The sequence below is a fragment of the Schistocerca americana genome, chromosome 3, assembly GCF_021461395.2.
Source record: "Schistocerca americana isolate TAMUIC-IGC-003095 chromosome 3, iqSchAmer2.1, whole genome shotgun sequence".
In the NCBI taxonomy this organism is placed as follows: domain Eukaryota; kingdom Metazoa; phylum Arthropoda; class Insecta; order Orthoptera; family Acrididae; genus Schistocerca; species Schistocerca americana.
Genome location: NC_060121.1, coordinates 515,911,001 through 515,938,765, shown reverse-complemented (window position 1 = coordinate 515,938,765; position 27,765 = coordinate 515,911,001). Strand labels below are relative to the sequence as shown.

At 40.2% G+C, this 27,765-nt stretch overlaps 1 protein-coding gene across 1 annotated transcript in view; it reads right to left on the bottom strand.

Annotated features, from left to right (window-relative positions):
- Positions 1 to 1,048: 1,048 nt before the first annotated feature.
- The window catches only part of LOC124607090 (probable RNA helicase armi), a 51,228-nt gene continuing 24,511 nt past the window's right edge, over positions 1,049 to 27,765 (bottom strand). Inside the window, exons 3-7 of the mRNA XM_047139280.1 lie at positions 26,150 to 26,660; positions 24,982 to 25,307; positions 17,911 to 18,191; positions 5,505 to 5,747; positions 1,049 to 2,966 (exon numbers count right to left, since the gene is read on the bottom strand). Coding sequence (XP_046995236.1) covers positions 2,604 to 2,966; positions 5,505 to 5,747; positions 17,911 to 18,191; positions 24,982 to 25,307; positions 26,150 to 26,660 — 1,724 coding nt within the window. The 3' untranslated portion in view covers positions 1,049 to 2,603. The remainder of the gene's footprint in view (positions 2,967 to 5,504; positions 5,748 to 17,910; positions 18,192 to 24,981; positions 25,308 to 26,149; positions 26,661 to 27,765) is intronic.

Below are 27,765 nucleotides of genomic sequence, written 5' to 3'. Positions count from 1 at the left end.
CCCTTTGAGAAGGCAGATTGAACTGTTCTAGATAGGGTTCAACACTGGGTCTAGTATTTGGGGGCTGTGTTTGCGTAGTGAAGTGATATTTCCAGTTGAATGAGAGGAGATCTTTAACCAGGGCAGTGTGGTTGAATTTAGGCGTGGGGCTAAAGGTTAAGCCTTTTGATAGAACAGATATCTCTGGAGGAGAGAGGGATCTGGATGAGAGGTTTAGAACTGAATTGGGACTGATGATATGTGGCATTTGACTGTGGTTATAGTTGAGATTTAGTCTGTGTGGGGTATGTGCTGGGATGGGGAGATTGAGTAGGGTGGCTAGGCTAGGTTTGTTGGCTATGAGGGGGGTTTGTTGAAGGTTCTGTTGTGGCTTGTGTATGTGAGGGATAGGGAGAGTGACCCCACTTCTTAGGTGTTGCACTAGCACTGTGGATAGTTTTTTCAGGTGGTGTGTGGCATAGAACTCTTGCAGCAGGCTTCTAGGATGATGTTCCTGAGTGTGTTCTCCAAACAAGGGTTTGAGAGGTGGAGGACTTTGAAGAGAGATAGGAGCTGTTGGGAGTGGTGGTTACATGAAGTAGTGTAGAGATTCAGGACAAGTTGGGTAAGGGCTAAGGACTGAAGGTTCTGGAAGTCCAGGAGAGACTGGTGGAAGGAGGAATTGCACCCAGAGATGGGAACTTTTAAGGTAAGTCCTTTAGGGGTAATTCCAAAGGTTAAGCAGGACCGGAGGAAAAGTATGTGGGATTGCAGTTTGGCTACGGTGAATGCATGTTTCCGGAATGAGTGTAAATAATGTGGTATAGGATTAGGGTACATAGTGGGTAACTGGTGGGTAGGGAAATTAAATAACTAAAGTTAAAATAATAATTACTATTTACTACTTTACTTACTACTTTACTTACTCTATTTACTAAATTACTCGACATGGGCAGATTACAAACTGTTTCACTTACTATATACTGTGCTTCAGTTTGTAAATAAATCAGAGCATTCAAGTCAGTGTTGAATACTTCAGCAATACTGACACTGTCTAACAAATGCGAGATTTTCTGCAGTGGTATGGAAATGAGATTAAGGAAAAGATTGGAAAAGGAAATATTTTGTCTAGGGTATTCTACGCACCATACTGAAACGTGAACCATAGATAGAAAGGCAGGAAGAGGCTTGATGCTTTTGAAATACGCATACAGTGGATAATAGAAAAAATAAAATGGGTGAAACTGTGATAAATGAATAAGTTCTGAAGAAAGTGGTAGAATACATACAATTACAGGATGTAGCTGAATGTAGAAAATGAAACTGGATATGGTATGTACTGAGAAAATGTGAAGGAATTTTAAAATCATTTTAGAAGGATATGAGGAAGGGAAGATACAGAAAGGACTGAAATCCTGATGATCTACTCAATGGAAGTAAATATACCAACATGATGAAGCAAGCAATCAGTCGCAAAAACTGAGTACAGCACGAAGCTGCTCACAGGGCAGAAAACTGATGATGATAACAATGATTGATTCTACACCAGAATTGAATGAACATATTAAGAATGTGGAAGGTAACAGTTGCTGGGCACTAATGACTATGAGTGTCATACTTTGGATTCTTTTATCCATATATTTCTTAGTATAGGTATGATGAAAGAGTCTTAGACAAATTAGAAGCTGAAAGATTTATATATTTTGAAATTTGCTTGCTTAGAATATCTACCTATTCATTTGTTTATCGAGATGTAAATAATTACTTCTTAGTTCAGGCTATTTGTGTGAGAGGCAATCTAAGTAAATGGAAATTCTTGAAAGCATCACCTATTATACATGTGTTGATGAAGGCAGGAATAAATAAACTGTTAATGCTAACAGATGGCTGCTTACTCCATTATTGACTATAACTTGATTCACATTCATGAAGAAGGTTCTCATTTATAATCAGTTCTAAGAGACATGGTGAACATATGCATGAATGAATGACTGCAAATTATACACTTTCTTTGCTAGTATAAATGCTTATAACTCTGCTGATATCCTATATACAATACAGCAAATCATTATTTTATGTAATATTCTTCAAACATACTGACAAAGTTCAAATTGTTTATGAATTGTAAATTAAAATTAATGTTGCCAACTTACATGCCATGCTTGAGAATATATGAAACTACTAACAAAAATAATCAAATCACAGACAAAGCATGAGAAGCTGCATCTTATAGTTACAAAGTATATAAGGAACTGAAGTAAATAATGAAAATTTGAGGAACTTGGACAGATACAGATCAGTAATTGATAAGTCATCACTGTAATTATATTAAAATGACAGTTAAATCTTTCCAGTCTGGCAACTGGCTTCAAAGTATAAAAATTACAAAAAAAAGCTTTAAATTATCTCTCTGTTAATGCTAACAAAAAATGGTTCATCACTGTTTCTCAGTACATGGGTCTGACACGCATTTTCCACATATGGCAGCACAGTGCCACTTCAAGTCATATACTTATCCTGTATTTACATATTTGTTAGAAATCAAGAACAATCCTGCACACTGGTTGTACAGTACTGGCCAAACATTTCATATGGGAGAACAAAGCTTTTGAACTCAATAACAACTATGTGTTGTCTAACTGATTATCACACATGTTCTGAATACTCACTGGCAAATCACATCCAATATAACAGTTTCTGCTGATACAGAATGATACCAGAATTCGCCAGAATGGATCACGTGCTAAGAGAACTGGATTTCCTACAACTACCAGCAAAGCTCGTGCCCTTGTAATAGCCACATTTAATCTCTGTGGTGATGAAACAAACCCCAGTGCACGCCTAATGTCGTCTTCAATATGATATGCATTACTTCGAACTGCTGAGAGAATAGTCACCATGCGTTCTTGACCTTGAAACTCTTCTACTGAGCCAATTTTAGGAATAGATGTTTCCAACTGTTTAAGAACATCCCTGAGTCGTTTAACCTGAAACAAAAGATGAATTTTTTACATTAGTATTAAGTTCTGTTACATAACCACTGAAGTTTTTGTGACCACTTCTTGGCATACTGCCTCAAGCAACAGTTCTGGGTTCATTGGCTGATGGTTTTTTCATTAATAATCTTATGTTTTGCCAGAAGAAGTGGCTAGCATTCTCAAAGTATTATTCTCCATTACCCATGGAGGACTGAACTTGAGCTCATGGGTGGAAGTTGTATGTACTAATGACAAAATTGTTGGAGGGCCTTCTTGTGGCCATTGTTGGCATGTCTTCTTACCATATGCCATAATTCTCTGTAAGATAGAAATTTAACCTTTTATCAGCCTGAAAGTTTCCTCTTTCTTGTTGAAGTTGTTACTGTGCTTTTAGATTGCAATTACTTCTAAGAATAGGATAAGGTCATTAGTTTTCACAGACAGAACTTGAGTTTCAGGAAACTTTATACACACATCAAAAAAAGTTTTGCATCACTGTGGTTCCGAGAGTTCTGGAACCTGTACAGAAAATTGGAATAAAGATCAAGATAAACATCATTTATGCCCCTTTTATTGCTCATGAAAATCACACATTGCATGTTGTGCCACCATACAGCAAGACCTTCAGAGGTGGTGGTCCAGATTGTTGTACACACTGGTACCTCTAATACGCAGTAGCATGTCCTCTTAAATTGATGCATGCCCATATTTGTCAAGGCATACTATCCACAAGTTCATCAAGGCACTGTTGGTGCAGATTGTCCCACTCCTCAACGGCGATTCCCTCAGAGCAGCTGGTGGCTCATGTCATCCATAAACAGCCCTTTTCAATCTATCCCAGGCACGTTCGATAGGGTTCATGTCTGGAGAACATGCTGGCCACTCTAGCCGAGCGATGCCATTCACAAGATGTGCACGATGGGGATGCGGTTTGTCGTCCATGAAGACAATTGCTTCACCGATATGCTGCCAAAACGGTGTGCATTATCGGTCAGAGGATGGCATTCATGTATTGTACAGCCATTATGGTGCCTTCCATGACCACCAGCGGCGCACGTTGGCCCCACATAATGCCACCCCAAAACAGTAAGGAACCTCCACCTTGCTGCACTTGCTGGACAGAGTGTCTAAGGTGTTCAGCCTGACCGGGTTGCCTGCAAACATGTCTGCGATGACAGTCTGGTTGAAGGCATATGCGACACTCATCGGTGATGATGAACATGATGGCAATCCTCAGTCGTCCATTCGGCATCTTTTTGGGCCCATCTGTGTTGCGCTGCATGGTGTCATGGTTGCAAAGATGGACCTCACCATGGACATCGGGAGTGAAGTTGCGCATCATGCAGCCTATTGCACACAGTTTGAGTCATAACAAGACGTCCTGTGGCTGCACGAAAAGCATTATTCAACTTGGTGGCATTGCTGTCAGGGTTCCTCCAAGCCATAATTCATAGGTAGCGCTCATCCACTGCAGTAGTAGCCCTTGGGCGGCCTGAGCGAGGCATGTCATCTACAGTTGCTGTCTCTCTGTATCTCCTCCATGTCCAAACAACATTGCTTCGGCTCACTCTGAGACGTCTGGACACTTCCCTTGTTGAGCAGCCTTTCCTGGTGCAAAGTAACAATGCGGATGTGATCGAATCACGGTATTGACCATCTAGGCATGGTTGAACTACAGACAACACGAACCGTGTACCTCCTTCCTGGTGGAATGACGGGAACTGATCGGCTGTCGGACCCCCTCCGTCTAATAGGTGCTGCTCATGCATGGTTGTTTACATCTTTGGGTGGGTTTAGTGACATCTCTGAACAATCAAAGGGACTGTGTCTGTGATACAATAACACAGTCAACGTCTATATTCAGGAGTTCAGGGAACCGGGGCAATGAAAAACTTTTTTTGGTATGTGTGCAATGTTCTGTATCACTCAACGGGTGCCCGGGCTTGGACTGTCAGCTTGCAATTTTGCTTGTGTTCTGTTATCCCGATGTTAATGGGTTTTTCCTATTACTGTGATATACACTTTGTTGCAAGTGGGTGTTATTTAGTAATCTTCTGATTTTCTAATTGGGTTTCATTTGTTTTTGGGCATTTGGGGCACTCACTGCTTTTCTTAGTCAGTCTAAACAATTTTCAAAGTATATGTCCAATTCTGTTAATTATGCAGGGGATGTATGGCACTAAGACAGTGGTTGGAATATCTTCTTTAAAGGTATCATTTCATCAGTTGAGGGGGTTTGTTACATTTTTATGTGGTCCATAGAATATCCATAACTTCACACTCATGTCTGAGTAATGGCGCCACAAATATTCTTCTTGCACATGTTACAAGGGTGACAAAGCCAAAAACTGGTGAAAACACCAGCCCCTCATACTCATTGAATGCCAGATTATGAATCAAACAGCAATTGGCTGATGGAACCAAAAAAGACATGTCCAAGGCTATACATCAATGAATTGTGTGTTTCAGTTCATGAGACAACAGATAAAAACTATACAATGTAGCTCTACATCAAAGAAAAAATTACCTAAATAGTAACAGTAGTACCTGTCTTTGATATGGTGTGATGACTCCAATTTGATCAGTGGTCAGACCCAATTTGTAAAGTTTTTGGATGTAGGAAGTTACAATGACAATTTCCTCTGGGTTATACCATGATGGACATTCAGCATCCTGATAGTTCGTGCCAATAACACCATGAAATACAACTGCAGGTGGTGATGAACGTGATGGCAGTATAGACTCAACTGATGCCAGAAGTTTTGCCTCATTGCTTTCTTTTTCAGATATCTGTTTTATAAACAAAAAGCATTCCATGCAATCATTCAACTACAACTTTTGAAAAATATCAATTACACACAGCTTGGTTAAAAGCAACAGTCATACCCTAATTTCATTTAATGTTCTACACAAAACCCAACAATCAATTTTCATACTATGAAACGCAACACGTGTATGTATGTGTTTGCTCTGTAAGTAGTTCAGATGTTTATCTTAGTGACAGCACAGTACACCAAAGAAAAAATAGATGGCACTGTTAGTTTTGTAGTACACCCAAGAATCAATTGCAGAGCCTTATCTTTCCAGTCTCCCATCACCTCCCAAAGTTCCACCATCCGGCCACAGAGGAAGATTCCCCTCGTAACTCAATACCACCCAGGACTGGAGCAACTGAATTACATTCTTTATATAATAGAGGGAAACACCCCACGCGGGAAAAATTATATATAAAAACAAAGATGAGGTGACTTACCGAACGAAAGCGCTGGCAGGTCGATAGACACACAAACAAACACAAACATACACACAAAATTCAAGCTTTCGCAACAAACTGTTGCCTCATCAGGAAAGAGGGAAGGAGAGGGGAAGACGAAAGGAAGTGGGTTTTAAGGGAGAGGGTAAGGAGTCATTCCAATCCCGGGAGCGGAAAGACTTACCTTAGGGGGAAAAAAGGACAGGTATACACTCGCACACACGCACATATCCATCCACACATACAGACACAAGCAGACATATTTAAAGACAAAGAGTTTGGGCAGAGATGTCAGTCGAGGCAGAAGTGTAGAGGCAAAGAAGTTGTTGAAAGACAGGTGAGGTATGAGTGGCGGCAACTTGAAATTAGCGGAGATTGAGGCCTGGCGGATGACGAGAAGAGAGGATATACTGAAGGGCAAGTTCCCATCTCCGGAGTTCGGATAGGTTGGTGTTGGTGGGAAGTATCCAGATAACCCGGATGGTGTAACACTGTGCCAAGATGTGCTGGCTGTGCACCAAGGCATGTTTAGCCACAGGGTGATCCTCATTACCAACAAACACTGTCTGCCTGTGTCCATTCACCGTCCGGGTTATCTGGATACTTCCCACCAACACCAACCTATCCGAGCTCCGGAGATGGGAACTTGCCCTTCAGTATATCCTCTCTTCTCGTCATCCGCCAGGCCTCAATCTCCGCTAATTTCAAGTTGCCGCCACTCATACCTCACCTGTCTTTCAACAACTTCTTTGCCTCTACACTTCTGCCTCGACTGACATCTCTGCCCAAACTCTTTGTCTTTAAATATGTCTGCTTGTGTCTGTATGTGTGGATGGATATGTGCGTGTGTGCGAGTGTATACCTGTCCTTTTTTCCCCCTAAGGTAAGTCTTTCCGCTCCCGGGATTGGAATGACTCCTTACCCTCTCCCTTAAAACCCACTTCCTTTCGTCTTCCCCTCTCCTTCCCTCTTTCCTGATGAGGCAACAGTTTGTTGCAAAAGCTTGAATTTTGTGTGTATGTTTGTGTTTGTTTGTGTGTCTATCGACCTGCCAGCGCTTTCGTTCGGTAAGTCACCTCATCTTTGAATTACATTCTCTGAATTACAACTGAATAACAGGGCTTCGACTACCTCTTGTCATGCCCTGAGATGAGAAATGTCCTGTTCACTATACTTCCCACCCCTCCCACAGTGATATTCTGTTGTCCACTGAACCTACACAATATACTCGTCCATCTCTATGCAGCCCCTGCTCCCAACCCTTTACCTCATGACTCATACCCCTGTAACATACCTCGGTGCAATACCTGTCCCACATTTCCTCCCACCACAAACTACTCCAGTTCATTCAAAAACACCACCTATCCCATCAAAGGCAGGGCTGTATGTGAAGCCAGTCATGTGATCCACAAGCAAAGCTGCAACCACTGTGTTACATTCTATGTGGGCATCACAACCAACTGTCTGTCTGCATGAAAGGCCACCAACAAACTGTGGCATAGAAACAAGTGGACCACCCTGTTCCTGAGGACACCGACAAACATGACATCCTTCATTTCAATGACTGCTTCAGAGCCTGTGGCATATGGATCCTTCCCATGAACACCAGCTTTTCTGAATGGTGCAGGTGGGAACTTTCCCTGGAGCATAATGTTCCCGTAACCCTCATGGCCCCAACCTTCATTAGTCATTGTTCTCTCTCATCTATCACCATTCCCTGTTCCCATTCCTGCACTACACTGCTCTCATTCCACCATCACACTCAGTATTTTTACTTATCTCCTTTCCTGTCTCCCCGCCCCCCCCCCCCCCCTCTCTCTCCCCACCTCTCCCCTGTCCCCATCTAACCTCCCGACTGCACACAGCTGCCCTATCCTCTCTCCACCTCGTCCCTGCGCGCTCCCCAGCAGCATGTCACTGTCCGTACCCGTGCCTGACTATCCCTCCTCCTCCCCACCTCCTTCTTACCGCCACCCAGTCACCACTCCCATCATTCACTGGTGCTGTTTGCAGAGTGGCATCAGTTGCCAGAGACTGCAATCATGTGCATGAGTTGCATTTGTGTGAGTGAGTGTGAGCGTGTGTATCTGTTGTCTCTTCTTGGTGAAGGCCATACTGGCCGAAAGCTTTATTAGTGACAGTATTTTTGTTGTGCCTATCTGCAACTCAGTATCTTTGCTATATGGTGAGATGCAACATTCCTTTCCATTATATTGTTACATTCCATCCCGGATTTTCCATTGCTTGTTTTATCATGTAAATTTTGAAAGGACTCAGTTCATGTTTACGTCCACCTTTGCAAGTACACATATTGCAAATAGTTATTATTCCCTTTTTATGCTTATTTACACAAAATGTGCAGCTGTGCTCTAAGACAGTGTGAATGCAGAGATGTAAATATTTGCAACAAGTACATCAGGATTGGTGCATTGAGGTATGTAATGCGCTTTTACTACAAGATAATAAATGCGACATTAAATAGTTTTTTCATAACAACCAACGAAATAGGTTTTCACTGTAACCAGATGAAGACTTCTACAGCATTCAAAATTAATTACTCAAGCATTTTTTCAAAAAAGGGGAAAAACAGTTCTTCAATCTTAGTCAATACCACACTATCACAGGGTGCCAAAACTAAACACATCAAACAAGAAGCATGTAGAGTAGTCTGACTTACATAAAGTGCTTAATTTTCAACAGTTAGGCAGCATCAATCAGAAAATGAAGGTCAAACTTCAAACATGCATCACTGTTGAAGGAAATTTTTTCTATGCCTCCCATCTTTTTCTAGAGATTCTTAAGATTCTTTGTCATACAGTTCTTCACTAATTATGCAAAAACACACACACACACAGTTTCAAAAGTCAAATAAAAATTTTCTTAGCGGCAGTACACAAACTGCACATAAATTTGCATCTCACATATACAGTCCAGGGAACTCTTCTTCTCTCTAAAGCAAAAGAGAGTTTATAAAAAAATACTGAAGTACAAAGAAATCATTCCAATATAAAAGCCCTTGATCTGTGATGTGTTATCAATGTGATACCTTAAAATCTGATAAAGGTGTGAAATTTCAATTGTGTCCTTATAGTTATTTGAATATATACTTAACACACTGGATATATGAATGTAAGGGGTGAAGAAAAAAATGCTGCATTTGGAGGTCAACAAGTGATTTCTCATTCAGATTCAAGACAAGAGTTTATCTAGCAAAATCAGATCAATTGCATTTTGGAAACATCAGCACGAAAAAGATGAGCTGGCAGCACTGCCACATCGCGTAGTACATTGGAATGTACAGAGGAATGCATATCAACTCACACTACTGTACCAGCATTTGTGGCTCACTGTGTACACTGCTGGGACATCAAACCATCTTCCACCATGGAGCTATGGTTTGAATCATCATCAGATTCCTTTTTCATTTTTCAGACATGCGTTCCCTAGTTATCGTCATTTACAAACAGGACATCATTTGGCCACATGACAATAGCCTGTCACATGACACTGGACTCCATTAATCTACATGTCTGTTTTACTAACCATGCTTTGCCCAAATATAAATGGTACTCTCAAGCCCATGTAGGGCGGCTCCAGATGGAGCACACAAGCGATGAACACGTCAATATGCTTTTGGTGCTGGGTGCATCTGACAACCAAGCTGCTGCAGCTGCTCATGCATATGATGCTAAGTATCCTCAAAGGTGCCATCCTGATAAGAATGTTTTCCATAGCAATGTCTTTGGGAAACTGGTAATCTTCATCCACAAGCAATGGAAAAAGGTCATCCTAGGACTGCATGTGGTCCACAAATAGAGGGTGTGATTCTTGAAATCATTCACCAATCACTTCCACAAAGTACCTGTGATATCGCAAGGAAGTTCCAGATATCTGAAAGACTGGTTGTTGAGGTGCTGCATGATGAAGAACTGCATCCCTGTCATCACCTGTTACCTCAGCACCAGTGGCCACGAGATCACTTTAGACATTACAGTTTTGTGAATGGCTTTTGCACTAAGTGGAAGATTATGAACATTTTATGAATAATGCGATATGGACTGATGAATCTAGCTTAACTCATGAAGGTATTTTCAGTCTCCACAACAGTCAATATTTGTTGGAACACAACCCATGCCACCTGTGAATGTGGCTTTCAGGCATACTTCAGCTAAAACCTGTGAGCTGGAGCTGTGTGAGTGCTTTTGGGCCCTTACCTATTGTCAGACAAGTAGAATGTGCCCTGTAATGTACATTTCTTTGCAATAGTTTGCTTGACACATTAGAAAATGTTCCACTTTGTGTTCATCAACAGCTATGGCTTTAGCATGACGGTGTACCACCGCACTTTGGAATAAATGTGTGTAACTATTTAAATGAAGTGTTTCTAGGGAAATGGATTGATTGGTCAAGTAGGCCCAATGTTTAGGCCTTCACATTCCCCAGACCTTAGTTCACTAGATTTTTATTTGTTGGAACTCTTAAAGGAACAAGTTTATTGTACTCCATTCATGGCTGTATATGACTTAATAGCTCACATGCATGCCACTTCAGCAATGTGGAGGCAGATATGTTGCTTAGGGTCCAGCAAAGTATGATTTAGTGAGTGGTGAAGTGTTTGCAAAAGCACAATGGTCACTTTGAACATCTTCTCTGAAGTGAATGTTGCTTGTGCCAGTATGTATAGGCTCTGTTAAGATAAGCCTGGACATCAAACATACCGAATGGAATTACTGCACGTAGCACAATGTGCAGTCTAGCTTAGCCTAGCTATTGTGTTTCTTGTGCCTGATTAGATACAGATGATGTCACTGTATCCATGACTGTTTCCTACTGGATTTGTGTCAAGGACAAAACCAAGCAGTCATTTATTATACTGCACTGTCGAAGTGTAAATTGGATACAATTTGATGCTTTAATTTGGGGGAGGGGGGGGGGGGGGGAGTTTGGCACAAACATTGGTGAACAAAGGCATTGCCTCATCTCACCTAGCTAATGGGACAGCTACAGCACAGCATAGAGTTCATGCTTCTTGTTCATGGACATGTTATCCACAGTTACAGTACTGTGTGTGTGAAATCTTATGGGACTTAACTGCTAAGGTCATCAGTCCCTAAGCTTACACACTACTTAATCTACTGTATTTACTCGAATCTAAGCTGCACTTGAATCTAAGCCGCACCTGAAAAATGAGACTCGAAATCAAGGAAAAAAAATTTCCTTAATCTAAGCCGCACTTGAAATTTGAGACTCGAAATTCAAGGGGAGATAAAAGTTTTAGGCCGCACCTCCAAATCGAAACAAAGTTGGTCCATTGTAATATGAGACAAAATTTAGGTCGAATGAATGACGATACAGCTACAGTAGTTTGGTTCGAGTAGTAAGCTTAGCAGTTAAGCTTTACCAGGTAGCCAATGCTACGCGTCAGGCGCTCCGTACGTATTTATACGGGTACCCTTCCTTTTTCATGTGCTTCATCTGGTTTGAATTGATTGTTTATTTTTCTTTGATCTGATAAGTGCCGTTCTCTTTGTTATAGGTGTTCACATCACTCTAAGCTGAAAATGCATTACTGTGCTGTGTCATGCATTGTTTGTCGCATTCTGATAGTGTGTGTTTATGGCCTGTCGCTGCTCGCGGGATGGCTTGCTTTTGTGCGCGCTACCGCCGCTTACAATTAAAATAAAAAAGAGAGGAATCGCCTCATTAGCGAAACAATGACAAGAGACTGCTACTTGTTGTTATTTACACTGATGCTTTCTTTGATAATGATCAACAAGAACCAAATAATAGACTGTGTATGATAGAAGATGTTCTGAACGAGAGTTTAGCGAAAATTTTTCTCCATTTGAAAATCTTTGCAGGCGCCTCTTTAGTACATTACATTCTGCACAGAAATTAGAGTCATCTTAGAGTTAAAAATCTAGTCAATTGCCGTGCTTCATTTCTGACTGTATCACTATTGGGCATAAGAATAATTCGAATATAAACATGACTCACTCTAGTTTTGTAGTTTATTAGGCAGACAGGATTTAAATGAGATAGCAGCAATCACGAAACAATACATGGCAAAATGGTTATATTCATATTATTCTTATGGTGAAGAGAATGCTGCATGTGATTCACAGTTCATAAAAGTTCCTGTTAGCAACCATCTCTTCTCACAGATAGGAAAAAATTCAGAACGTAGAGTTGGCCATATTGACAAACATCCCAAACAGTCTTGCCAGTTGGATTTTCGTAGTACATTGTAATGCTGCTACATTCGAAGATGAACAATACGGAATTTGTATTTACTTCGTTGGATAATGATGAAAATGCAGTGGTTGAAACTTGAGGCAGAGAAAAAAGCTTGTCTTTAACTTTTTTTTTAAATTCATTTACTGACGCAGAGGTTTTGGCGCCAGTATTTATCTTTGTGCCTACAAAGCATGCCTGTGTAGCGTTACATATATTCGACGGCAGAAGTTAGTTGTGGCGGCACCTACCAACATTTTTCAGAACTTCCGCTTGATTTGCACTCGACACTAAGCCGCAAGCAGTTTTTTGGATTACAAAAACCGGAAAAAAAGTGTGGCTTAGATTCAAGTAAATACGGTAAATTATCCTACGGACAAACACACACAGACCCATGCCCGAGGGAGGACTTGAACCTCCGCCGGGACTAGCCGAGTTACAGTATTACTTGAGCCTTCTTTTGTAAATCACATCTCTATTAAACCTATTGCCAGGACTAGGTTTTGTTTAAATGCACTTTTGTCTTGAATTAGGATGAGGAATCACATGCCGACCACCAAATGTAACATTTTTTCTTCACTCTGTATACATGAACAACTCTCTTCTTCTGTTATGCAATAGGACAAACGTCTCCTGCTGAACAAGCAGAACTAGCACATCTAGTAAACAGACTATGATCAAAAAATGTCCAAAATAAAATGACAATCCAATACAGATGTAAAAGTCTTTGCTTACCAGGTGGCTACACACATACAAATGAGTAAAAAACAAAATCACTGGTTTTCAAAACCACATGTTCTGTTTACAGAAAGAAACGGCAAAGGAATGGAAGAAAGGGAATACACAAGAATTGTTTTTGTATACTTCCATGTATTACGCAAGGCAAAAACTTCAGAGTTGAGAGATTCTAAACTGATTTTCCAATGTGTTTTTATACTACGGTAAATGAAATACAGGAGTCAAGAATAGCTATTGCAATGCTACTGCATACAGGATTATTTGCTAGCTAATATTGTGAACAATTGGAAACAAGTCTGATCTTCTTTTTTAGTTTCCATGGATCTCAGGAGTCCCACTAAAAATGCAAAGATATAGAAAAATCTTGTAATTTATCGTCTACTTCTTCCATATCATGGCGGCAGCACCAATGTCACCACATGGCCATTGCCCCAAAGAAATGTATATATGTACAAAATTTCCTCTTCTCCAAATCTTTACGATACTTTTTCCAGCTGACTCTCCACCCCCCAACCATAGATGATGAAGGAAAAAATGTATATTGTTTACTACATTCTTGCTGTTCATGCAGTAGAACTGCCACATCAGTCATGAAGTTTTAATTTATTGCTTCTTTACAACTGGAGTTGCCATCAGGGTGAATACTTTGGCTGTGATGCTTCAATGTCAGGTCAACGTAACACCACACAGAAATTGCTAAAGTAGACTCGGAGGGTACACGCTGCCTCATGCCCACAGTAGTTACTGAAACAATATTAAGCATCATATATTTGCTGTCCACACAAATACAACAGCTGAGATATCAATGTTCAGGCAGCTAGCATTGGCATGTGCGCAGGCAGTAGGCGCCCACTCCTTAATGTGCTGATCAGATGTGCCTCGCAGTCACGGTGGCAGTACCAATGTCACCACATGGCCATTGCTCCAAAGAAGTTAGCATGCGCTGTGTCATCTGCACTGTCAAGGTGCTAACAGTTTCCAGGAGATGATGACCAAGCCACCCACGACCCTGTCATAGACTGTGAACAGGAGAGGCAGCCATGGCAATAGAGTCTGTCATCAGGAGCAGCCACACTGGCTCTCCCATTGTGATGACGGAAGAACAGCTGCATCTCTCTGGATGGGAACCAGAGAGGCTCAGTATGGAAGACGGCAGCAGCCATAGTCGAACCCTCCATACAGACCACAGGTCAAAGGCATCTTAGTTCTTCCCATCTGTATCAGCATGGATGACGGCAATGTGACTGGCAGTGTCAGAGTCCCCAGAGTGGGACATGCTGTTCCACAGAAGCACATTGACAGCTACACGACTAGACAGCAGGCCAGCATAGGTGTTACGGCCAGGCTGGTTGGTTGCAAACTGAGCCTACCTCCACTGGCACTAACGATGGCCTACATTCATCATGCTACTGTAGGGTGGCAATGACATCCACTGGTCTGCTTTCCTTGCTTGGTCAGAATTTCATAACTTTACCTTTCAGACAATCTTTCTGCTGTGTCAGTACACTGACTACTTACTCTTACATCTAACTTACGCTTTCTCGTTCCACTTTGCACGGTCACCATTGTGACAGAATCTCTCTGTCAACACACTGTTATTCTGGTGCTTTGCTGGCTTGGGCACCCAGCTCAATTAATGTGTAGCAATCGCTTCTGTGTTCACTGCAATATCAGTGGTTCTTCTTCGCTGGAATTTCACCAGGCTATTAACTTGTTCTGTCCTGCCTCTTGCAACATCAGAAATGTTTCTAAAGTTTATCTGGCTGCACAAGGTATACTATCGTGTGGCACTTCACTACTAAGTCTGTATGCAACACTTTTTGCAGACAGTATCCACATACACTACTAAATGTTTCTGCACCAGACAATGATGCAGCTATTCTTGGAAATATACCAATAACTACTTAGTTAGAGTTCATGTGATATACCTTGGTCTGAGCTGGGAAGAGGACAAACTGACAGTATGCACAACCTGACTTCCCCCATTATAAAATGCTGTCACTGCATCTACTGCGCTTGCAAACTGCAATCCTATTCTGTATAGGACAGAGATAACAACGAAAATAGTCTATGTGCATTAGCCAACAATCTACATGCAACTAAGGTGGCCACTTCTTTATATCACAGAGATGGACTTGCTGAACACACAGAGAGCATATACATTTTCTGAGCATAGCCATCTTACTTTGTTCACACTCTAGTACTCCATTTGATGTTACTCATGATTAACTAGAGATTCCGTACAAAACAGGATTTAAATAGACCATGATGGTTGAAAGATAATATCGACTCTTTGCATACTGTATTTGTCTAAATGTAAGTCAAGTTTTTTCAGCAAAATTCAGCCATGAAAAATTACATAATGGTTAATCCTCATGATCTTATGCACATGATAATATTTTTGTGTCACAGAATATTCGCTGTAGCACTCATTCCTAAGTTAGAAACAGAGCAATAGTATCACTAGTGTTCAGAATTAATCAATGTGTATGAGATAACAATGTAACCATCTTCAATTATTGACATTTCATTTAGGCAATCACTGTTATCATTTTCACAGTTCCATTATTTTACATGACAGAACAAGCAAAAGTTTTCTCCAACTAAAGGAAAATTATGTGTGCACCAATGATCTGGAACATCGAGAGAAAATCATCAACAAATTTCGCAAACTCGGTGCAGTTATGATGCAAAGTTCGAGCTCAGAATTCCTGTTTTGCAAAGAATACATTTAACTGAGAAGCTGGCAAAAAGTATGGTTTGGATGAATGTAATGATTGGTGTTGAACATATTGCAGAAAAAGCAACACACCACAGTTTCAGCAAGGAAAACCTACAGATGGGAAAAAGCTAGGAAATATCCTAAACTTGAAGCTAGGCCTTAACCATACCATGGGCAGAGTGCTATGGTAGTAATGGTTGGAGCTGCATGGTTATCCATTTCACATACACAGAGAATGGCAGAGGATTTTACCAAGAATCTCAGCTACTTTCAAATGCAGGCAGTCCAAATATGGCAGTGACACTCTTACCCTCATATATCAGATGAGCAACAAACATTTTTTTGGAAAAAACCAAGCAACATGAAAGAGCACTATAAAGGAGTGAGAAGTATACAATTAAGAACACTGGGAACGAAAAAATCAAAGCATTACTTCTACATCTATAGCTACATTTAAGTGCCTGGCAGAGGGTTCATCGAACCACCTTCACAATTCTCTATTATTCCAATCTCGTATAGCGCGCGGAAAGTATGAACACCTATATCTTTCCGTACGAGCTCTGATTTCCCTCATTTTATCGTGGTGATCGTTCCGCCCTATGTAGGTCGGTGTCAGCAAAATATTTTCGCATTCGGAGGAGAAAGTTGGTGATTGGAATTTCGTGAGAAGATTCCATCGCAATGAAAAATGCCTTTCTTTTAATGATTTCCAGTCCAAATCCTGTATCATTTCTGTGACACACTCTCCCATATTTCGCGATAATACAAAATGTCCCACCTTTCTTTGAACTTTTTCGACATACTCCATCAGTCCTACCTAGTAAGGATTCCACACCGTGCAGCAGTATTCTAAAACATGATGTTAGTAGTTACTGCAGAGGTATGAAAGCTCCCCTCTCCCTCTTCTCGTTATTCTGAAGAGTAAATATTTGCCCAAGGAATATTTCCCAAATGGAGGTTGTGACTTGTTGCCTACAAAAAGGCTGCAAGTACAACTACAAAACTGCAGGTGCCTGATGTCATCGTGAAGAAGCCATTTAAACACCATCTCTTAAAAGACTACTCTGACTGACTTTATATGGGGACCATGCACTCACTCCATCTGTCAATATTAAAAACTCATCAGTCAGAGTTATATGTGAGTGGATTATCATTATCTCTCCATAGTACACAATATCACAAGATTGTATCACAAAAGCATTCAAGTAGTGTAAGAGTGACCATATTGTGTACAGATATTGTAAAAGGGTAATTTGACACTATTTTTCTTCAATGAGACCCCCCCCCCCCCCTCCTCGACACACACACAATAAACTGTGTGGCTTATATTCAGGCAAATATGGTATTATCAAATAATAAATATGTGTATTCTTCACAAATTTAGTTCAACTTAACGTAACAGCAAAAATATAAATTTACATTGACAGAAACTTTTTATCTGTATACTGACATTTCTGTGAGAATTTGATTGTCATAAAGCGTGTATTATCTGATGAATGAAATATTTTGTTCTTTTTGAGCAAAGTAGTTGTTTTGTCTATTTGATTTATTAGCACTGTGAAAGACACGTTTTGGTGCAACTTTTATAGGGTTTTTCATCAAGTGTGTGTGTTATAGTAATTATCTCTTATAAACATTTTGTTATTGCCAGGTACTGCGCCTCCTGTTTTTCTAACGACATGGCATTAGTTTTCATTTATTATAGCCAATTTTATATTGTACTGTAAACAACACACCAAATACTACACTGAAAAAATGTCAAGCAACATAGTTGTTATAGCAATTTTTGGGAGTATAAACCTCTGAACTACCTCTTTAAAGGATTTTTTTTTTTTTTTTTTTGGTATCACCCATGCATTACAATTATCATATTTCATTTATTCCTCTAATATATTTCAGAATTAAAGGTACTTTGAGATTAAACATACCAGTATTAATAACTCAATGAGTTAAGTAATAGATATGAATAACATCTAGCCAATTTAATTAAAGAAGCCATTACTTACCTGAGCAATTAACTCACTGTTGTAGAACATTTTGTTAGGCACTTCAAGAATCTCAGGCAGTGAACGATAATTGTACAGTAACTTTGTTACAAGTCGGGGGTTATAACCTGTGCCAGGAAACCCAGCTGTGTCTCGCAAATAGGGGGGGCAGTGTAGGAGACGAGACAAATATGACTCGCCAAGCCCATATTCCTTGGCTGCAGCTGATGATACTATAGGGCCCAGTTGTTGCGGGTCACCTGCCAGAACCACCTGACCCAACTTCTTATCAAGGCATCCCGCTGCAGACAAAACGAAATCACAATTGTAATATTCAGACTAACAGAAGAAATATTTCAGTTCTGCTCTTTATGAATGCATCATATACTGGTGTATTGTGAAATCTGATGAATGTAAAATGAAAAACAGAAATTTTAGGGAACTCTGACTATTAATTTGGTAAATCATGCAGAAGATTTAGGAAATCTATTTACGGAGTACAAACAGGCAAACTTCTGATACAAAGTTTAAGACAATACTTATCACTCAATTATCATTTTATTTTATTTTTGTTTGGCTACAGAGAGGCAGTCATGTCATTCATACAACACAAACATTGCCTCTCTACCCAATGGCTCTAAGTACTCTGGCCTATACAGTACTAGTATGATCTTTTTAGGATTTGAATATACAGGATATAAATTCCTTGAGTAACTATAGCTAAATGAATCAGGTGGAGAATAATGGGGATCAAAATATCTGACAGAGGTAAATAACAAGGTAATTATGTTCAAAATGAAGTGAAAATTATTGTATTTTCCTTTGTTAAGAAACGTGAATTGTTTACTTTAGTGTCTTATTTCAATTAAACTGACATGTGACAAGAAAGACATTCATGGATATGCGGCCAATGTGTATGATACAAGAATAGCTAGAATTTTAGAATGCTGGAATAAAATAGTGCCATATCTGCAAATGTCCCTAATGCTCTGACAACCCTCCAAGAACCACCCCTCACACCCAATACCAACCTGGACTGGAACAAACTTAACCATACCCTTCAAAATGGCTTCAACTACTTATCACCATGACCAAAAATGAGGAACATCACTCACCCCTCCCAAAATGGTATTCCAACCCCACTCAATCTAGAAAATATCCTTACAGCACATCTCAACCCCTGCCACATGGGTCATACCTCTGAGGAAGACCTAGTTGCAAGCCAATACACCCCCCCCCCCCCTCCCCCTTTCTCCCAAACATCCTATTCCAGAGGCAGGACCACTTGTGAAAGCAGTCATATCATATATCAGTTTTGCTACGACTTTTGCACAGCATTTTATGTGAGCAAGTCCATTAATCGGGTGTCCACCTGACTGAATGACTACTGACAGACTATGGCCAAGAGCACAGTTCACCACCCAATGGTGCAACAAGCTGCAGAGCAGTCCACACTTGATTTTACCGGCTCATTCAAAACCCGGGGCATCTGGATCCTTCTCCTCAACATCAGCTTCTCTGAGTTACACAGCTGGGAGCTGCCCTTGCTACACATCTTTCGATCCTATACTCCTCCTGGCACTTATTTGCGCTAGTCCCTACAACACACCCACTTCCACCCCTGCCCCATGATCCTAACTCATCTCATCCTGCACTCACAACTTCCTCTGCAGAATATTCCTGTTTCTCTGTTCTGTCTCCTCCTCTAACCCTTTCACACCCTCTGGCTACATCTTTTATTGTATTTATCCCCAACACAAGCTTCCCCCCCCCCCCCCCCTCAAATGGAAACCTCAGGTACACATCTGTGAATGTTCCACTGTTTTATCGTGTGCAAGTGCTGTCAATTGTTGGGCATTACTATGAAAATATCAGCAAGTCACTCTAGCAGTGCACAACAGCTTATGACCACCTGAATGCATGGATGTTGTTGGTTCACTATATTCCACTGTATAACTGAATACTGTTGTTGTTATTTTGCATGGCAATTATTAAAAGGTCATTTTACTATTTATTACAATAGACACTATTTCATAAACAGTTATTTTAGCCCAAGTGTGCAAACTATGTTTTGAAAACAGATACACATTTTTGTATAAATCTTGCATTTAAAATAATTTTGAATCACCTAAGAGCATAACTGCATAAACAATTTTCCTTCCTCCAGAATAAATTCAGGTCTGAAATAGTTAATATACTCCTCTATATTGTATGCTGCACACAACTGCTTCTGCCTGTGGTCAGAATGAGCTCACTGGTGGCACATTCCCATCCAGTGTCTTGCTGCCTCTCCCTCTCAGCCATCAACTAGCCTTCCTGTATCCCCTCCCCCCCTTCACCGCCTTTCACCCACCACCCACTCCATCAGACATAAACCCTCATGCCAGTTGTGCTGCAGTACCAGCACAATGTAATCAGCCAGGATAATGTAGCCACGCAGTCGTGAGAGGACACTAAAGCTCCGGAGAAGGATCTATCCAAAAGCAGTAAGATTCTCTGTCTTGTTTGTTTGCCTATAAGTGACTCAATGCCGTAACTACTCAGTTAGTTGTTACCTTTACTCCTTCCATTATTTTCACTCCTCAAGGGGCTTTCCATTACCATACAAATAAATAGTTTCAAATTATATGACATTATGGTCATAATGACAATCTTTTTGTTCATCGACAGCAAGCACATCAAAGATCAGTGTTTATATAATCTGATTCGTGAAAATGAAGTGACTATTGAAACAGTATACATCAAAACTGAATCCACAACATAAACAGTCATCCAGAAATGTGTTTATTACCAATCACACCAAGAAAGCTTTGAAGTTTACAGGTTGTTGTTGTCGTTGTCGTCAGTCCTGAGACTGGTTTGATGCAGCTCTCCATGCTACTTTATCCTGTGCAAGCTTCTTCATCTCCCAGTACTTACAGCAACCTACGTCCTTCTGAATCTGCTTAGTGTATTCTTCTCTTCGTCTCCCTCTACGATTTTTACTCTCCACGCTGCCCTCCAATGCTAAATTTGTGATCCCTTCATGCCTCAGAACATGTCCTACCAACCCGTCCCCTCTTCTTGTCAAGTTGTGTCACAAACTCCTCCCCAATTCTATTCAGTACCTACTCATTACTTACATGATCTACCCATCTAGTCTTCAGCATTCTTCTGTAGCACCACATTTCGAAAGCTTCTATTCTCTTCTTGTCAAAACTATTTATCGTCCATGTTTCACTTCCATACACTCCACACAAATACTTTCAGAAACGGCTTCCTGACACTTAAATCAATACTCGATGTTAACAAATTTGTCTCCTTCAGAAACGCTTTCCTTACCATTGCCAGTCTACATTTTATATCCTCTCTACTTCGACCATCATCAGTTATTTTGCTCCCCAAATAGCAAAACTCCTTTACTACTTTAAGTGTCTCATTTCCTAATCTAATTCCCTCAGCATCACCCGACTTAATTCGACTACATTCCATTATCCTAGTTTTGCTTTTGTTGATGTTCATCTTATATCCTCCTTTCAAGACACTGTCCATTCCGTTCAACTGCTCTTCCAAGTCCTTTGCTGTCTCTGACAGAATTACAATGTCATCGGCGAACCTCAACGTTTTTATTTCTTCTCCATGGACTTTAATACCTACTCCGAATTTTTCTTTCGTTTTCTTTGCTGCTTGCTCAATATACAGATTGAATAACATCGGGGAGAGGCTACAACCCTGTCTCACTCCCTTCCCAACCACTGCTTCCCTTTCATACCCCTCGACTCTTATAACTGCAATCTGGTGTCTGTACAAATTGTAAATAGTCTTTCGCTCGGTGTATTTTACCCCTGCCACCTTTAAATTTGAAAGAGAGTATTCCAGTCAACATTGTCAAAAGCTTTCTCTAAGTCTACAAATGCTAGAAATGTAGGTTTGCCTTTCCTTAATCTATTTTCTAAGATGAGTCGTAGGGTCAGTATTGCCTCACGCGTTCCAACATTTCTGCGGAATCCAAACTGATCTTCACCGAGGTTGGCTTCTACCAGTTTTTCCATTCGTCTGTAAAGAATTCGCGTTAGTATTTTGCAGCTGTGACTTATTAAACTGATAGTTCGGTAATTTTCACATCTGTCAACACCTGCTTCCTTTGCGATTGGAATTATTATATTCTTCTTGAAGTCTGAGGGTATTTCGCCTGTCTCATACATCTTGCTCACCAGATTGTAGAGTTTTGTCAGGACTGGCTCTCCCAAGGCTGTCAGTAGTTCCAATGGAATGTTGTCTACTCCCGGGGCCTTGTTTCGACTCAGGTCTTTCAGTGCTCTGTCAAGCTCTTCACTCAGTATCGTATCTCCCATTTCTTCTTCATCTACATCCTCCTCCATTTCCATAATATTGTCCTCAAGTACACCGCCCTTGTATAGACCCTCTATATACTCCTTCCACCTTTCTACTTTCCCTTCTTTGCTTAGAACTGGGTTTCCATCTGAGATCTTGATATTCATACAAGTGGCTCTCTTTTCTCCAAAGGTCTCTTTAATTTTCCTGTAGGCAGTATCTATCTTACCCCTAGTGAGATAAGCCTCTACATCCTTACGTTTGTCCTCTAGCCATCCCTGCTTAGCCATTTTGCACTTCCTGTCGATCTCATTTTTGAGACGTTTGTATTGCCTTTTGCCTGCTTCATTTACTGTGTTTTTATATTTTCTCCTTTCATCAATTAAATTCAATATTTCTTCTGTTACCCAAGGATTTCTACTAGCCCTCGTCTTTTTACCTACTTGATCCTCTGCTGCCTTCACTACTTCATCCCTCAGAGCTACCCATTCTTCTTCTACTGTATTTCTTTCCCCCATTCCTGTCAATTGTTCCCTTATGCTCTCCCTGAAACTCTGTACAACCTCTGGTTTAGTCAGTTTATCCAGGTCCCATCTCCTTAAATTCCCACCTTTTTGCAGTTTCTTCAGTTTTAATCTACAGTTCATAACCAATAAATTGTGGTCAGAGTCCACATCTGCCCCTGGAAATGTCTTACAATTTAAAAGCTGGTTCCTAAATCTCTGTCTTACCATTATATAATCTATCTGATACCTTCTAGTATCTCCAGGGTTCTTCCATGTATACAAACTTCTTTTATGATTCTTGAACCAAGTGTTAGCTATGATTAAGTTATGCTCTGTGCAAAATTCTACCAGACGGCTTCCTCTTTCATTTCTCTCCCCCAATCCATATTCACCAACTATATTTCCTTCTCTCCCTTTTCCTACTCTCGTATTCCAGTCACCCATGACTATTAAATTTTCGTCTCCCTTCACTACCTGAATTATTTCTTTTATCTCATCATACATTTCATCAATTTCTTCATCATCTGCAGAGCTAGTTGGCATATAAACATGTACTACTGTAGTATGCATGGGCTTCGTGTCTATCTTGGCGACAATAATGCGTTCACTATGCTGTTGGTAGTAGCTTACCCGCGCTCCTATTTTTTTATTCATTATTAAACCTACTCCTGCATTACCCCTATTTGATTTTGTATTTATAACCCTGTATTCACCTGACCAAAAGTCTTGTTCCTCCTGCCACCGAACTTCACTAATTCCCACTATATCTAACTTTAACCTATCCATTTCCCTTTTTAAATTGTCTAGCCTACTTGCCCGATCAAGGGATCTGACATTCCACGCTCCGATCCGTAGAGTGCCAGTTTTCTTTCTCTTGATAACGACGTCCTCTTGAGTAGTCCCCGCCCGGAGATCCGAATGGGGGACTATTTTTACCTCCGAAATATTTTACCCAAGAGGACGCCAACATCATTTAACCATACAGTAAAGCTGCATGCCCTCAGGAAAAATTACGGCTGTAGTTTCCCCTTGCTTTCAGCCGTTTGCAGTACCAGCACAGCAAGGCCGTTTTGGTTAGTGGTGAAAGGCCAGATCAGTCAATCATCCAGACTGTTAACCCTGCAACTACTGAAAAGGCTGCTGCCCCTCTTCGGGAACCACACGTTTGTCTGGCCTCTCAACAGATAAACCTCCGTTGTGGTTGCACCTATGGTACGGCCATCTGTATCGCTGAGGCACGCAAGCCTCCCCACCAACGGCAAGGTCTATGGTTCATGGGGGTAGGGTTTACAGGTTAGTTTAATTATTTGAAATGTTACATAGTTTGTTAACTGTAGGTTAAAAGAATTAAAAGAAAAAATCTCTTGTTCTGACAACTTGTTTGCTTAAAAAGATATATCATACAGTCTGTCTCAAACCTTTTGAACAGTGCATGATGCCTAGTCAAAGATTGAATGTTACTCATCAGGAGAGTTGGTAAACATTCATTTAATGTGAGTTGTGGCAGGATGTAGTGCCCGTAAACCAGCATAAATGCATAGAGAATGCTTTCCTCAAAGTCATCATCCTAACTGGAAGACGTTTATCTCTGCAGATACCAACTTATGAGAGACGGGGTGTTCACACTACAAGGAGCCGACAAATGGTCCGACCAAACACATGTCCAAACACAAGCCTTTGAGGAGATGGTGTTGGATCCTGTCTCCTGGTACAATAGACACCAGGAATCTTTGAGCGAGTGTGACAGAACTTCATGTGCCACTGCCATGCATGCGTTGACACTGGTGGTGATCACTTTGAACAATTATTATAAGCTACATTGTTGTTATTCGGTTTATGCTGTGTATGTGTACAACATGATAAATATGCCCAAAAGGTTAGAGACACCCTGTATATGCTTATTTGAAATCTCCATGTCAATTATCAAACTTGTTCACTGGAATCTACAGCACACAAATATTTCTACAAACATTAGTTGAGCTCATTGCTTAGAAGTGTCATACTTCACATCTCTTCTACACAAGTGCATAAAAAGTAAGACTATGCCCAAAAAATAATACTGAGAACACAAAACTTTTAGACAACTTGACAATGCCTAATAAAAGCTCCTGTATTTATGGGCAATGCACACTAACAAACTACAGAATGAATAAAGTGTATTGCACACAGGAGATTTCAAAGCACAAAATTACCAAATACCCCACCCACAACTTTCAAAGTAAGTAAAAGGGATAAACATAGTGATATAAATAACTAAGTTAACCATACCCACCAACAGGAATAAGCAGTTCTGGTTCAAGTGCTTGTCCAGCCTCATCCACCAGTACATGTGTGAAATGGCCACGAGGTAATCCTGCAATGAACAACTGGCCAAGTGCAACACAAGTACCTACAGTAATCCGATGTCTTCCCATCAGATGTGATTGTTCTACTTCAGCACAGAGACAGTAAGGAATGAGATCCTCAGGCATTCCACCTTCCTCCAGGTACCGATAACCCACAAGTCTTACCATATCGCCAGGTTGGAGCAAACCTGACTCCAGTAATCGCTGAGCCACAAGATTAGCAGAACTATTTGATGGCGTAGCAACAACCAATCTGAAAGTAAGCAGTGCATCAGAAATAGGTCAAAATCAAAATACCTGCCACAGATTTTCAGCTGTGAACACCAACATAAAAGGCAGTGGACCATACATGGAATTCAAAACATGAAAGAAGGATGTTACAGGAGAACGAAATAGGTATCATTTGCATATTTACTGGAAGTTTTGAAGCAGTCACTATCATGTACACAGTTCCTATACCAAGTTCAAAAAACTTTGGGTTTTCTGTGAGTACATCCAAAGCAGCTAAATATCATAATACACATTATATGGCAAAATTACAGTCCCATTGAAGCCATGCTTCATTGGGGTAACCGATCTAACACCAGAAGTAATGTATTATATCACCTGAAGAGCACTGGAACATTGGCAGTTCAATCTGCACAACAGAATTACATTATTTGCTACTACACCATAATGAATTCAGCTTTATGCACTGAGATAAATTTATAACATAAAATATGGAAATTTTATGTTTAATGGAAGTTGAACATACAGATGAATAGTTGTGTAATATGAACGGCACACTAATTTTGAAATAAATCATTTCTTTACTCAGAAGATATCAATAAATGTTGATAGGCACCTGAATCTTTAATGTTAAGAAATTAGAGGAAAGATGGACAAGGGGGTGCAGTTTCCTTTTGTCTCTCTCAGTTCAAACATAGATTTGGTATCACTAACAAGGATGCTGAAAATTAAGAGGACTTATAAGAAATTAGGTTATTTGCAGAACTGAGTAAATCAGTTGAAATTTTGTACATGATAGAAATATATAATGAACAGAATCCTTGTTGAGAGAAAATATATCACTTAAACTAACTAAGCAATACTCACCTGCTATCAGGTATCAGATGAAATATTTGAAGAATAACTTCTACCAGTGTGACTGTTTTGCCTGTTCCTGGTGGACCAAATATTACATATGGAAGGGGACGGGCTTCTCCTTTTAAAATACATTTTATTGCTTTCTTTTGATAAATATTTAGATTTCTATTAAACCACTGAATTTTACGCCTTGCAAAATCAATTTTATCCTTTGTACTAGAAGTGCTGGAAGTTCTCTTCTGGTGCTGCCCTTCATCATCATCATCATCATCATCATCATCATCATCATCAATATGAAGCTGTGGTGATTTTAGAGTAACTGTTGTTGGGAAGAGCATGTCAGAACCAAGGTTTTTAACTGCAAGATCAACTGCAGCATGACATCTCATGTATCCACTACGACTTATTCGAAACGTTACATCATATTCTTCTCCATTATATGCGAGGTGAAAATTTTTATTGAACTTCAACCAAACTTCTCTCTGGTAAACTTCATGAACAAATCCTTCATATTCCATTCCTAAAAAGGATTAAGAAAACAAAAGAAAATAGAAAAATCAAGTTTGGACCATTCAGCACAAAGCAAATAAAACTTAGCAATTTTTAAATTAGCTAGCACGAGAGGTAGCAGCAGCTACATACCAAATGGTGACGGGTTTCATATCTTTTAAATCGAAGTTCCTCCAATGAAAGAAATAAAGAAAATGAAGAAGGGAAAACTATATGAATGCTTTAATGGCAAGAGAGGGTAGTCACCACAAATGCCATGTCAGGTATGACATAGCACGAAAAAGGAAAATAAAGATATACAATGAAGCACATGAGGTCTGCAACCATTAACAGGAGGAACATTGCTGGAGCGGGTAGTAGCTCATGAACTACAGGATGTTACTAATCACTGATGGCTGTGATATGTTCTAATTTCCATTAAGTTCTACCTCATTTGCACCTCACAACACTGACGGGCAAGCTCTTCCTTCTCTCCAACAATCTTTTCCAGTTAGTATCATTTTTTCTTTGATAGGTGACCTTCCCTTCTTATTTAGCAGTCATTTTTTGTGATCAATTTAGAAGTAAAGGTAACAACTCGTTAGATAGTAGAGGTATTAAAATGCCAGCAGGCTCACAAAAAGATTGAAAACTTTGCTAGCTGTTGGGCAAATCCTCTTTTGGGCAACAATACACAGATAAATGTGCGCCGACCCCCACCCCCCTACCCACACACATACAGCTACATTGTGATGGCTGAATAAACACCACTGGGACTGTTTATTTAGCCAGCACAATAGACTGGTGTGTGTGTGTGTGTGTGTGTGTGTGTGTGTGTGTGTGTGAGAGAGAGAGAGAGAGAGAGAGAGAGAGAGAGAGAGAGAGAGAGAGAAGGATTTGACCTAAAACTAGGAAAGTTTTCAGTCTTGTTTGTGTGCCTGTCGACAACTCAATGCCTCTATTATTCCGTGAGCTGTTAACTTTACTCCTAAATTAATCACATTCTGCAAGAACTTTCAATACCATATTTGTAAACACTTTTGTTGTTCAGTGAAATATTTTACTGATCTCTTCAATGGAGTAAGATTATTTAATTTTTGTTTCTCTTTCCATTATTTCTCAAGGTTCTCTGCAAA